Source organism: Pollicipes pollicipes, unplaced genomic scaffold, assembly GCF_011947565.3.
Source record: "Pollicipes pollicipes isolate AB1234 unplaced genomic scaffold, Ppol_2.1 Scaffold_5724;HRSCAF=6776_pilon_pilon_pilon, whole genome shotgun sequence".
NCBI lineage: Eukaryota > Metazoa > Arthropoda > Thecostraca > Pollicipedomorpha > Pollicipedidae > Pollicipes > Pollicipes pollicipes.
The window spans coordinates 4,615,444-4,630,533 of record NW_023596746.1 but is presented as its reverse complement, the minus strand read 5'-3'; the positions used below and the strand labels follow the sequence as shown (position 1 = coordinate 4,630,533).

At 45.2% G+C, this 15,090-nt stretch overlaps 1 protein-coding gene across 1 annotated transcript; it reads right to left on the bottom strand.

The window, feature by feature from the left end:
• Positions 1 to 8,802: 8,802 nt before the first annotated feature.
• Positions 8,803 to 9,826, bottom strand: LOC119103939 (cuticle protein 21). The gene is made up of 3 exons (XM_037227641.1): positions 9,786 to 9,826; positions 9,257 to 9,496; positions 8,803 to 8,944 (listed from the first exon to the last, which is right to left on the bottom strand). The coding sequence occupies exons 1-3, from the start codon at positions 9,792 to 9,794 to the stop codon at positions 8,906 to 8,908; spliced, it is 288 nt and encodes a 95-aa protein (XP_037083536.1). The 5' UTR covers positions 9,795 to 9,826; the 3' UTR covers positions 8,803 to 8,905.
• Between the last annotated feature and the right edge of the window lie 5,264 nt (positions 9,827 to 15,090).

Here is a 15,090-nt window from a genome sequence, read left to right as displayed (position 1 = left end):
ATCATAGTGCCGTGTGCCTAACATGAGGATATGGAAGCCTGCATGCTTGATTATTCTAGTACTTTTTCTCTTCAGGATCTGCACAGATTTGCAACAGTTGCGATCATCCACAGGCCTTTTGAGTTGCGCGTTTTGCATTAACTTATTCACATTGGAAATCTTGGCGTAGAATCTTGGCATAACCAAGTGTCTCCCGGTGTGCTGACGTACCTGTGTTTTTGGCATATATTTCATAATTGTGAGAAAAAATCGTGATGCGTGCGTGCGTTCGTGAGTGCTTGCGTGCGTGCGTGCGTGCGTGTGTGTGTGTGTTTGTGCGCGCGCGTGTGTGTGTATGTGTGTTGCAGTATTGTTGTAAACATTAACAGTTGCCACACGTGTAAGCATTGCCTTAACGAGTGGTGGATTTCTGGATTTGTCCTCATGCGATGAACAGAGACAGTGTCACCGACTTCCCTTGTAGGGCGAGCATATCTAAAAAACCGAAGTTGTCCTCAGATTTCACCCACTTTACAACCTAACTTTCTAGATGTACGAAACTAAGCACAGCCACCTCTCAGCCGGGCTGGATCCCATGACTTGTTAATCAGTGCCTCCTCTTGGACTGGTGGGACTTAAAGTAGCAGAAACGCCGCCCCGTAGCTCAGTTAGTGCGTGCTGCCCAGCCCACATGTGATGGTGTGGGTAGGTTTGAGTCCCCCCCCCTCCCCGTTATTCGCTGCAGCGCTCCACATTCTCTATTTGTCCCATTTCCTTTTAGGGTCTCATCTGGGGGGGGGGGGGGGGGGTAGAAGGTTCTTCAGAAGTCTTCTGAGCGAGGGCAGTCCGAGTGTTGATATTCCACGTATAGATCTTCCGGGCATAAAGCTTTCCAAACATAGTTTTTCTGACCCTCATCTTTCCCAGCTCGGGAGACAAGCTTACCGTTGCTGCTTCGCCAGCGGCGAAACTGCTTCGTTGCTTTATCAGTTACCAGCTCGTGGGAGTGAATGAACAGCCGTAGAGGACAACAGCCATGTTCTGACAACTTGAATGTATTTTCTTGCGTTTGGCCCCCCATTCAGGGTTACTAGTTCACGACTTGACCGGTGTCACGTTTACGCACTGAAAATAGACTTTAACACAGTTTAACATTTACGCACTCCCCTATTCTGGATTTTTCTTGTCGACATTGATTTACACGAATATTAATGCATGGTCCAGTTCAATGAGGACTCACATTTCACATGACTCGGTGCTCGCTTCAAAAGAACCAGACCTGGAAGCCCCCCCCCCCCCCCCTGAAAGGAGATCCCATATTCTTCAGGAAGCCCCCCGGAAAAGCCTTTCTTCAACTTATTTATCCTGGCGCCGTCCCTGCCAGACCCAATAAATTGATGTGGGAAATTCACATCAATGAAAAGTCTCCACCAATCTTTTGATGCACCAGCTAATTGTCCTAAATGGTATCATATGCAGTGTCTTGACCACAAATGACCACTCATTGAACCATATCATATGAATTGTAATGTAGCGTGCTTTGTATATGTTACACCTTTGACCTATATCCCAGTGATAACTGATCAGAAACAGGCTATCAACCCGATAGGAAGAACAAATTGTTGATACTCATACTTTCCCCTGTCTCGCAAGGTTTACTCCGTTGGGCGCTGTAGGCCAATTGTGGTGAAAACGTGACAGCGATCACGTAGAATAAACAAAAGTTGTAACAAGAGTTTCTAGGTGCATATAGCTATGACCAAACAGCGAACACACCCTCGGTCATACACAGAACAAGTGCCACGCCAGCTAAGGGCAACGCTGCGACGCTTTCACAGCAGCTCCGGGCGTGTCCAAAGCGCCACTCCACGGTATTCGTCTCGTATTCAACGATCACTTGCAAGTCGGGCGCGGCCTCGCCGACCAACAGTATCCGACACCATCCCTACACCGGCGTGGGAAATGAATCCGTTCCTATGTGACCCACCAACCGCAAGCTTGTAGTGTTCGCACTGGCGTAGACTGTATATGCACGGCCGACGCTGGGCGGAGTAACGCTACTTATCAATAAGGGGATTATTCACACCTTGGCGGCATCTCCAAGAACTATTTTGGAAGCTCTGGTTCTTGGACATTCTGTACCTTGGGCAATACGTACATTGGGCATTCTGTACTTTGGACACTCTGTACCTTGGACATTCTGTGCATTGGGCATTATGAAACGAACCCCTTCCACTCTGCGCCATTTTGGAAGTTATTTATCACCTTGGACTCTGTGTACCTTGGACATTTTGAGCTTTGGACATTCTGTACCTTGAACGTTCTGTACCTTGGACAATATGAACGCCTCCCCAGTCAGAGCTCTAGCTTTTCAAAGCAGCATATCTGAGTGGCTCCTTGATATGAAATTATCAATATGATCTGTTCATCTGAAAATTTGCCTGTGGAGTATGTGGCTGAGTTATGAACTATATAGCCTGCTAATACAATGCTTGAAATTGAAACTACTTGACTGAACTTGATCCACAATCCGTGGATTGATTCAATCCGCCAAAGTGCTCCGCGCTTGAAATTTTTAGATATATTCAGGTGTGATTCATTTGGCGTAATCAAGATGACAAAAACAATAATGTTGTGAATCTTGAGTTCTTGCAACCCGTGCAATGCGGTCCTCTTGCGGCCAAATTTCACTAAAGACCTGCGGTTTTTTATCCGAGCTTTGTGGGACTGCGAGCTCAAAAGCACACAGCACATTCGCTCGCACCATGTGGCGGATGTCCAGTTTGTATGGACCTTGGGTTCCGAGGTCGGGTGTTGAATGGAATGTTTCGCCTTCATGTGGCATCCACACTTATCATTTGGTGCGTCATGTATCCTATATACGATGCCTATTTGGCTCATATTTACACAAATGTGTTCCCGCAGAGCATCGAGATACTCAAGCTTTTTAGCATGAAACTAACTGGTTTGCTGCATTTTTCGTTCAGACTGTATTTTTATTGTAAGGCACGACATAATCGGTAGCAATGCCACAGAACTCCGTTCAAACGGGGTATTTCGCGACGCGGCCGATGCTATCCTGCACTCTCTGGTCACGACCTGAGTCATGATGAGCTGAGCTGAGCGATCCGAGCATGCTGAGCTCTCCATTGCTCAGCATGACATGGGTTCGCTGACACCGGAGAGATTACTCATGCGATGGAGGTGATTGGTTAATGTGTAAAGTCGCCCCGTGTGGGTTTCGTCACTTGAAGAGTTACTGATTTTTCGTGAGTATTTTGGTCGCAATCAAAGAAAACATAAATAACTTCAAACAAATCTGTCGCTTGGTAAAATAATGGACTGGGGCCATGCCAACAGCCTTCCATTCTCAAGCCGTGTTATTCTTGGGTTACGAAGCAGTTTGCACTACTCGCCGTGCAATTATCGATGTCTCTCCTTTTTGCCTTTTCACGAGGGGTCACGGTGTAAAACCCATGTGAAGTATTTTAGACATTCCAGGATTCATTTTCTAACCACAAGCCTTTTTTCAGCGATTTCTGGCCAGAAATGTGTTGCATAAGTTTGAAAACATGTTTGTAAATACGCATTATTTGATAATATCGCTGTTAGCTGGCTGTATGCAAGATCATGCTTTTGTGGACAGGTGTGATACCAGATCTCTTCCTACCAAAACTTTTCAAAGCTTATTAAAACATCCGGCTGCATCTCTCACCCAGACGCAACAAAACAAACTTCTATATCTTTGAAGCGTCCTTGCTCATAGGTACGCGGTAATTAGAGAGCTTTTTTCACATTACTTACAGAGCCTGCTTACAGTACTTACAGAGCTTACAGGGCTTACGCATCTGAACATGATCCAAGATTAATGATCCTTGATTGAAATGATCCCCAAAGTATGCCTCGTTCCACACCGCACCGATACAAACAACAATGGGGTGGTAGCAGGCATCTAACGCCCCCGACCGATGCACATTGCTAATTTCCCGGCCCAGTTTTTTCCTAGAATTTGGGTGAGCTAAAGGCATGCACTGAAGAAATGTCTACACCGAGTCTCGTTAAAAATAACAAAGGTATGCGCCATATGAGAAAAACAACGATGCTATTTTGGAGGTGCCGTCAAATCATGAAAATGCACACCAAGTGCTTGACCCTGGGAGAATATATGATCATCATATGTGGGTCACGAAAGGCAGAAAAGGCTGCTCTGACAGATGCAGTTAAAGCCTATGTCAACACGTCGGGACGGATATTATGGTCTCAGAAATAGGCGTTAAGACTGTGGGGAATCTATTCCGACCATTTTTGTTCCACTACATGGACACATGAATCAGATCAGGTCAGGTCACCGTTCAAAATTGCTGTACCATGAGCCTACAAGAGCGATGCTTCTCTCCACAATGTGCTTTTGATAGCTTATTTGATGAGCTTATTTAATCGGTTGAAGCGGTGGGATACGAGTACTCCAGACACAAGAATGCTATTTTAGAATGACCTAGAGGTCATCTGAGGTCAGCTTAAGTCAAATTTTGTACTTCCAACTAAAAAATTTAACTGCTAACCGGGTCACGTGACCCGTAAAAGGCTTTCCTGAGGCCAGAAATATTGAATTCTACATCTACGGCTACCCAAGATCGCATAACTGTTGTTTACATTATGCGTAGTCCCCTCGACGCTTGGCAAAACATCTAGAATAAACTGAGAACAGTTATGTTCGTGCATGAAATTCGACGCAATCAGCTTCACAAACACGATAAAGACTCGGTTATACGCATCAAATTCGTTCATCTAGCCTCTCCGCTACTGGTAGCATCGGCCATTGATTTTGGATGGCATCATGTGACATTGCATGTCCTCACATGACCTGTCGTGCTCTAATTATGCATACGAATTGTATCACAACATGTTTTCATAGGATTATTTGAATTCCGCATCCGAAATTACCCTTCAAAACTGCCGACTTCGAACCCAGCATGTGTTTTGAAGAAGGCACCCATAAGGATAGCTCATGATCTGGGCTCGTGTTATGTGCTGTGTGGTCACTGGCCTCGCATTTTCCGAAGAATCCGAAACGCACGAACTGTAGGTACCATCGTTTTTGTATTATTAAAACACATGGCCGTAGGAACAGAGGAGGCCAGGGGGCCATGCCCCCCCCACGCTGTTCAAGGTGGGGGGAAGCAATGTTAACAGCCCTCCCCCCACTTTTCAGATTAAGGTTGCATTTGGCTTACTTTTGCACTACATACATACATACATACATACATACATACATACATACATACATACATACATACATACATACATACATACATACATACATACATGCATGCATGCATGCATGCATGCATGCATACATGCATACATACATACATACATACATACATACATAACATACATGCCGATTCACTTAGTTTGCCAGCCATCTCCCTTCAGATGCGTCATGTTTTTCGTGTGCTCATTGGCCATCGCTTAGTGTTACAGCCGCAAGGCCGGCGCCACACGGCCTGGAGACTGCAATGCCGGGCGTCGAGGCTGCTATTGCTATGACTTACGAGCGCGCATGTTCAAGGCCACATCACGTAGTTTTCTTATCAGGAATCAGCTCGGACAGGGTCTTGAGCATTTTAAGACGAACATGGGCTAGCCATGTTGATACAAATTAGGAGCCCCATGTCTTCTACAATTTACAGTCAGGGATAAATCAATATATCTGAAAACACAGAAAAACACGCAACTGGAGTCTATGTGACAACTATCGGACTACCTGCGGTGATCACGGATGTTTTTGCGTTAATAAGGGCTCCTGTGCTGATCCGGGGCGAACCGCGCGGGTCAGAAGACCTCCCGTGTCTGGGATGGGAACAATGTAATATGATATATCCTTCTAATGGCCTCCGGATCGACCAGGAGATGCCGCCCCGTGCCACCAGAATGACAGTTAGAAGGCACTTTGCGATGGGACGGAATGGTCCTTCACCCCTTGACCGGAAACGGTAATGTACCCCTGGTATTCCACTTAAGAGGCCTCTTGCCTGGAAGGAAACAAGGGGTTTCATTGTTGACTGGGGTCTCATGAGTATTGAATAGGGTGGGTCGAAATGAGCTTAAAAAGCGAGCAAGACCATGCCATGTTTGCCTGAGAACGTTCATTTTTTCAGAATGCATTATTGAAGCAAATTACACCAAAAGGCTTGAACATGCCCGCCCGCAACCTCGGGAGGAAGGACAATGATGGTCTGGGGTGCAACTTCCGCAAAACCGAAAAGTTTAGGCCACTGCAAGTGCCACCAGACGGCGGGTGCCGTGTTAATCTGTCTTCTTTTTTGTCTGTCTTCTTAATTGCACACGTGAAATGTGCGCTCAGACTGCCTTCTAAATGTAAGGTCTGATGTCATGAAGCGTTCAAGGATGCGTTTTCAGAAGCATCGCCATTTTCGTTCACCCGTTGACCGCAACTTAATATTAGCTTCTAAACCCACGCAGCTCGGCCTACGGAGACTGCAACGCCTGGGGTCGTGGCTTGTGTTTCTAAGATTTTCGAGTGCGCATGCTCAAAATTACGTCACATAACTCGCATTACTCGTCGATTGAAGTGTTTAAAGGCAATAATTTTAGAAGCGTCATCATTTTCGTTCACCGATGGACCACGGCTAAATATCAGCTACTGGACTAACGCCCCGCGGACTACGGAGACTGCAACGCCTGGTGTCGAGGCTTTTGTTCCTGGGGTTTGCGAGCGCGCAGGTTAAAAACACGTTACATAAGTCGTATCACTAATCGGTTCTGACTGAAAGGTGAACATTTTCAGACAAACATGGCTTGGCCATGTTGATACACATGGTTGACGACTCGATCTGCGATGAAATTTTCATCTTCAAATCCGGATCAAACATATCGATCTACAATCTACTTTCGGGATGTCTTCAATGTCTATAGAACCCAGATAAAAGGTTCGACAAAGCTTCTGAATTATATCGGTTTAGAAAGAGTCAACTAACCATTGTAGATTAAGTGTGTCGGCGATTTCTTCCATGCAGTCGTTCAACGTCTGATTTCTATAGTTCGTTGACCTCAAAATACAAAGAGAATTGAGCTCACGGTAGCTCCTGGTTTATGTTATGGTTACAAGGCAAAAATAATAAAACGAAGAAAACCGTGTCACTTGTTAACGAGCAGGCCATAACCGGGGATTTTGGGGGGATCGCCATAAGATGGGCTTTTATCAACCTTGCGTTCCCCCCATGGCAAGGCTCTGGCTACGCCCCTGCCTACACACAAAAGCAAATCAAGTCGTATACGTTGCATGGTGGGCGATGAAGTGTCTGTTGGGGTAATTCATTGCTAAGGCAGACAGCTTTCCGGAGGCTATTTGTCTGCGATTGTGTGGGGTGAGGGAAGATAATTCGGAACAAGATCCTGTTTCAACTGTCCAGCACATGTTTCATACACCATGTAGTAGAAACGCTGATCCAAAAGTATGCAACAAAGCAGCTATACGATCAGTTCGCAGTCAGTCATGCGGGAGACATCCGGGCTAGGGCAGTGGCCACCGTCGGCAGACAGGAGCAGGGCCCAGATAAGGAACATATGACAGATGGGCGTTATTATGTGGCTTGATTCTCAAAAAAGAATCTCCAGTTTTATGGCTTTTGTCACATTGTTTCTAGCAGTTTCAAGCCCTCGAATTTGTTTCCGCTTAAAATGATGCGACAAGGCTTATTTCTTGAAAAGTCGCCAGCGAAATGAAGGCGCATGAAAAATATGTTGCACTGTGTCCCATCGATCCACTTTTGAAACTCTCACCAGCCTATGTCCAGGCCGTATTTTGGCATCTACACTGGGAAGGCTGATGCTTCCTCAGTGACTCAAAATGCCTACCCGCTTGTGGAATTTTGCCTCCCTAGGAAAGGCAATGTTAAAATGGACGAATAATCTAGGGAAGCTGGATAGCGTTATTCGCCAAATGACAGGTGAGTCGAATAGACAAGATTGTGCACCAATGAGAAACATTTTTAGATGCATATCTAGCATAACAGCCATGACATTTGAATACAGAGTGATAACAGCCTTCATCCTTCCCCCCCCCCCCCCCACCGGCCATCGGGCTCGCTTTTTGCTTTCAAGAAAAAAATCCTGAAGGACACTCTGAGCTTAGCCCCCACTATTTAAACGTTCCTACGCCTATATTAAAACAAGTTTCAATGAGGGAAAATGGCCCCAAAAAGTTAGATGTGGCAAATTAAAACTTAAAATTTGCACTTAACATGTGAAACTCATAGATGAACAGGTGCTGAGAATTACGCTGCTCGGATTACTTGTTTTTCACCGGTGTTCAAGGAACCGTAGCGGGAATGTCAACCTCCCCCGGCCGGATGCCGGTTAATAGAATTGCATGACAAAATGTTTTCCCTGTCCGAGTTTTAATAGCATCCTTAAACTTCATAGACATTTCTAAAAAAAATTCAAAAGTTATCGGTGCATTTTTTCATTGTGAAGGTAGTTATTGGCGTATACTAATCCAACTTGATGCTATTGGTCGTATTAGAGAGTTCGCTGATCGCCAATTCATTTGCGAGGGGTCGTGGATAATGCAATAAAGTAAGATCAATTGTTCATTTCTTCCTTGTAATATTTGGACGTCGGAAATATCACTTCTGCAGCTTTGGTTGCCTCTGACGCATTCAGTTTATGAAATCCGTTATACCAATTACTATCCTTTGCTCTCAGGCTTTGTATCTTCGGGCAGACATGAACTTGAATTTAATCACGGACGCTCCCGAAAAATTCAAGTATCATCCGATTCAAAAACCGATGTGAGGGTAGTGATGATGTATTTCAAAATTTTATGAGCGGGATGTCGGCGTAGAAAGACGAAGATCGAGACCAAACAGTTCAACAGTACATTCCTATGCAAGCAGAATGTCTAGAAGTAGTAGGGGGCGAAGCCAGCCACAGGCTTGATCTGAAACAAAACGATGCTGGTTAGAAACCAATGGAAGCGTTGTTCATCCATTCACTAGCTGAAATATCGGGATGAGCTCCACGTAACCCTGTGCTGTGAATGATTGTAATGCTATCGGCCTACAACCTGACAATATCTTAGCAGGGCCTGTGACTTGGTATTGCGGTCCCTCTGAGTGTTCTACGACACAATCGCATCGTCTCTGAAATGGCAAATAATTTGGCTGAGAACCGTGCCTGTCAAACTGTTTGGACTCTAAGCAAGTGTAAGGTGGCAATAAGCAGGGTCGTTGACACGATAGTTCGTCCTGACCTCGGTGGTGGAGATTTTGTCGGCGTCGGTGACCACGCTGAGGCTAGCCTTGGTGATGACGGGGGTGTCGATCTTGACGTTGTGGACCTTAGGGGCCGAGTAGACGACCGGCGCACTGTAGGCTACAGGGGCAGCGTAGGCCACAGGGGCAGCATAGCCCAGATGGGTGTAAGGGGCCGACCTCAGGTAGGTCAGACCAGCCTGGCTGGTGGCCACCATGGCGAACAGCAGAACAGCGACCTGTAGGAGCAAAGCATAGTCAAAACATGAGCATTGGCGCTGTGCCGGGTTCGAGAGGAAGGCGTGACAGTAAGTAGTGCTATGATCTGCTATGATCTGCGTATAGAAAATACTTGAGCGAAACAATTCAGCAATGATGACGCCATGAAAAACATAAATAACAAAGCTCCCTAGTGGCTGAGCGTTTTCAGCGAATAAGGCGTTATGACAAACAAACGCTTGCGTAAAAGAAATCCGATCACCTGAGCTATGTGCGACTCGCCCCACCCGATTTCCCAGCGGTACTCACGGCCTTCATGGTCGATGATGATCAGCGAATGAGCACTGGGTACCGTTCGAACCAGCCAGCTCACTTATATACCTGGCATCGCGGCAAGCCCCTCCCTCATCACGTGGTATAGCTGTCCTCCGAGCGTTCATGGTCACGTGGTTTGCCGGCGATGGTCGCGTCATCTCGGCCAGCGACGCCCTTCCCTGCTCGCACAGCAGGACTGATGCGTTTGCGGAAGAAAGACGTTGGTTTGGCAGAGTGACGAAATTTCGAACTGGATCGCTTGGAGCGATTGAGGGAAGCCATCAGCTCTAGGTTTTGTTGACGTTGGGACTGGTAGCTATTTACGAATATAATATGTATATTTACGCATGCTGTTATTGGCTTAAAACAAATGTGACGTGTTGACTGTTAACACGCGCTCGGGGGTCAAATTAACTCCCCAAGGTTTTTCCAGAATGGTTTCCGAATGGCGCGGCGCAGCCACGTTAAATTTTGCAGTGCTGTAGACAATTGAATAGCGGATCGTTTGACATAAAACAATTAGATATCCCTTGTAAGTTCACTGACCTATGGCAAGTCAAAGTCAGGCCATGGTTTCACCGAAGGCAATTTCTAGGGAATCGTCCAATCTGATACAATAGCGGAGTGTTTGACGAAGCCATGCATCTCTAAGATGCTTTCTTAGGCACTTAAAATATTAAATGAGCACATTACGTTGACCTAAGGTCAGGTATGAAGATCAGACCAAGGTTAAAACCAACCTGATTTATTACTCTAGGGCTTGCTGTATGGGATAGTTTATGGTGCTCATTTCGAATTTATTGACAGCAGGAACCGCATTATACAGCTTCCAATGAGTTCTTAGAGGTCAGAACAGGTCATTGACCTAAGATGACCCGGGTCGACACTTTGTTTGTGGAACATACTGCCTAGCGTAATCTTTATCGCTTATTCAAATGTAAAACTCGGAGCAGTCTTGTATGATTTTGGTCACCATGACCTTCAGATGATCAAACAAGGTCACTGACCTCAGCACTTTGGAGATGAGCCTATAATTCGACCTTGTTTGATCTTATTTGACCCGAAGGCCATGACGTAGGAAACTCAAACTTTGACCTAAGTGAGTTCACGTATATGTCAAGACACCCTGTAAATTTAGTGTCTCTAGCTTTCTTAGTCCCCGAGACCTCAGGGGGAGGGGGCCATATTGACCCCACCCCCCACCCACCCCCCACCCTCACACAAGCGAAGGGTATCTAGCTAGCCACCTGGGCGCATGCTAATTACACGTATTCCACATCGTGGCTACATTTATGACGTCATTACACTCAAGAGAGTGTTCCACGTTTGAAATTTTTGAAGCAAGCGTCAGATATCATAAAGTATCACTTATAATTCTTGACATTCTTTTAAGTGGAAAAGGCTGCTCTAAACAACACAGCTTCTCTGGTTAATGAGTATGCTCCTCAATACATCATTGCTTGATTATGTCATCGAACCTTGTATATCATTGATTCAGAGTCAATTGACGGTCATTATATATGAAAATGGTGCTCACGAACGCCTTATGTGAATGACTTGACAATCGATTTTCTTTGGCCTTAATATCCGTATGACCAATGGAATAGCAGGATTTAAATGACGCTATTATGGTGCCGTAGATGCATGGGTGACCTTGAAATGGTCTCCACAAAATAATCTCTGCATCTTCGCGGGCATGTAGCCCAAAAACAAAGAGGACTGAGTCTTATGAAAGGCAGGACTGAAGACTGCACCGATAACCTTCAAGAAACAAACTCCATACCACCGGGGAACACTCCCTTTCAAGAGAAATTGAGATCGTTTTCAAGTCCTAAATAAATCTAGCTACAAAGAAAAGAAATCGTTGTCCTCCATGACAGTATATATATATATATATATATATATATATATATATATATATATATATATATATATATATATATATATATGTATATATATACGGTTCGTTTAAGCTACAGCTAGCGGTTGCCGCAACCGTAATAACCACTTAAGATGCCGGAACTTGAGAGTTAGAGGTTTCCTCTCAGAAAACATTTTGTATCTATCCCACTAGCACAGATATCAGATTACTCTGTGTTTTGACAAATCTATGGTCGCAAAAAACTCAATTTTTCGCCGTGGTTTACCGGAGTGGTATACCTGGGTTATGGAACGTGTTGCCCGTTTGCAAAGTTGGTAAACAATTATAAGTGAGGAAAAGCTGTCACAGGTCCGGTTGGATTTGTACATTTGCACTAGCCTGGAGAACCTTTCTGAGATTATTTCCTGCGATGAATAAACTCTAGTTGTCACTTTTGGGCAAAATGTAATCGATGCGGCCTCGAAAAGAGTTTAGTGATCGTAAACCGTCAAAAACTGAAACAGCATATTTTGCAAAGTTGGCAAAAGACGGCAAGCTCAGCTGTCCTAAAGATTAGAACCGTGCTCAAAAACCGCTCAGAAGACGTTACGAAAAATCTGTACGGTGCCTTTTGAGGTCCTACGCATTGCAAGACTTATGCTATGATTTGATTATGTTTAAAATTGGGCTATGAAATATGGCAGCCGACCTTAAACTCGCGCTCGGGTGGGGGTCGGTATGACTCCCGAAGGTTTTTTCGGAATGGTTTCCGATTGGCGCGGTGTAGCCTCACACAATTTTGCTTAGCTGTAAACAGTTCAATAGCAGTTTGCTTGGTTATGGAAACATTTGGTTGTACCTCGTAAGATCAATGACCACGAAAGGCCAAAGTCAGGTTATGGATTCAGCAAAGACGATTTTCAAGGACTCGTTCCATCTGATACAACAACGGGGCATTAGATGAAGCCATACATCTGTTAGATAATTGCTTAAGCAATGCAACAATTGAAGTAAATGATTTCATTGACCTAGGATTAGGCATGAAGGCCAGGTCAGACCAAGGTAAAATACACCTTGTTTTATTGTTCTAGAGCTTACTGTATGGGGTGGTTTCTGGTACTTATCTTGAATCTGTTTATAACGGGAAGTGCATTTTAATTTTCTACAGGCTTCTTAAATATCAGAATAGGTCACTGATCTAAAATGACCCGAGCTAACATGTTGTTTTAGGGCCATGCTGTGTAGCGTATTCCTTGATGTTAATTCAAATGCAAAAAAAATAAAAATAAAGGCAGTCCTTATGAATTTGGTTATCATAGCTTCCGAAAGAACAAACACGATGTCCTACCCTAAACGTGGGCCAGTGACCTTTTGCTTAGAACAGGCAATTGCTTCTGGCAATTGATTTTGATGACATTGGCAATGGCAGGCAATTGCAATTGCTTAGAACAGGCTGCATGAAAAGGTCTGTGAGCACCTTGAAATTTGATCTTGATTTTTACGTTGTTTGGCTTTCTTTAACCCCAAATGCCACGGCCTAGAAATCTCAAATTTCGGCACAAGTGAGTTCATGTTTAGGTCAACACACTCTGTGAGTTTGGTGTCTCTAGCCTACTCAGTTTCTGAGATATTAGGGGGTCAAATTGACCCCCACCCGAGTGAAGAATATTCAACCGCCCACCCGGGCGCGTGTTAATGCATGCAACAGAGCGATGCATGCAGGATGACCTCGCTTTGGATAAGATTAGGCTTCGGCCCGTTCGCTACTGTGGAATGTGTCTCTTGGCCGGCAGCCAAAGGTGATCCGCTTCCTGGTCGGCACTTCTCCGCCTGGTCCGGCTTATTTACATCAATCGTCCAATCGTCCATCAATCGTCAGTCAATCGTCCAATCGTCACATCGATCGCCCACATCGAACAATGCAATGGTATGATCATGAGTCTGACTTTGATTTAATAGTTCTACTGTTGTGTTTAATATCTCACATATTCTCTTAAATTACCTCAGCAATGCGAGTGGATCACAAGCCAGTTTGTCCAAAGTCCATGTATACCGCTGGAATGTGACTGCTCCACGATCTCGTCAGCGAGGACACTGGCCGCATAACCCCAAAGCGGTTGATGGCGAAATAGTCAAGAGTTGACGCTATGCACTCTTATCTACCAAAGGCCTTGAAATGCGATGCATGCAAGCTAGGAAACCAACATCAGAAAGAACGTCACCAAATCTACAAGTGACAACGAAAAGTATGGTCACTATATGTTGATAGGAGCACGGGTGTCAATTTACATTCTTTTGTGAACGCCATCCCCACATGTTGCCTTGGGCCTCCTCAATGCTGGCTTGAACCCCAATGTATTTGACAGGAATGCCACAGAAAAACCGTATTTTGAAACGTATGGCTTGCCAGCACTTCTTATACGAGAGTGTGAATGTCAAACAAATGTGAAACGAGATACCGCCACAATTGAAAAGAACGGGGTACGTCTTCCAGACGAATTTCTTAACATAACAGTCGATCTTTTTGGATGGCCGTCAATGCTTCAACGACAAATATGATTTGATGGCATTAAAAGAAAAAATAATATAATAAGACTAAAGTGGTAAAACAGATGTGTGGTCATGGACAAATTACTCCAGAGGCTGGGAATTTCAGTGCGCATTGAGGCTGCGGAAGATAAAGCCTTGAACTACCAACGGCAAAAATTGTAATGGAAAATGACAGAATATAAGCGTTTTTGAGCGCATGAACTGAGTTCATTTGTAACAATGAAAACGTCCAGGCATGATGACTGGCGGCGGCGACATAGATATGCGCATTGTTACGGAGGGCCCATAGCGGCGACTCGAGTCGTCAGGCTTCGAGAGCGGGGTGGCGATGGAAATGTTCAGGGGTGCATGTGGGGGTCTGTACAAGTCACGTGCTTTTGTTTAGTCACCACTCATTGCATGCAGAAGGTACGTAGGCTGGTCAACCCTTGTGTGTATGCGCTTAAATACTTGTACTTGAGCGCATGTGAGCGTTGAGCGCGTATGTGAGCTGCGACACGCATGCTCTTTGCATGTGCTGTAAGCTATGCCAATCATACCTAAACCGATCGGTTACCGGTGTGTAGACACTCCAGCTGAGAGCGGTGAGCTGAGTGTCCAGCCGGGGTTACGGGCGGTGGAGTGGCTCTGCTGTAAAGAGGCGGCGATTAGTAGCCTGTGCCCTCGGATTGTGGGCGGCGGAGCGGTCCCGCGATAGCTTCATGTAGCATATTGCAGGACGGCATCCACATGTGTGACGTGGAAAATTCGGCACGTTTCGTGGTTAGTTGTGTTTTGTGTGTTTGTTAATCATATACGTTAAACTAAAAAAGTGCCTTTTTGGATAGCAAAGGTTGCTGGAAGCGTCGTGTTTCTGGCAATTGGCAATTGCAGGCTTCGCTCCCGTTA

Coding starts and splice junctions, on each gene's coding strand:
- LOC119103939 (XM_037227641.1), bottom strand. Junction 8,945..9,256: donor ACAAAATCTCCACCACCGAG/GTCAGGACGAAC, acceptor GTTTTGTTTCAG/ATCAAGCCTGTGGCTGGCTT.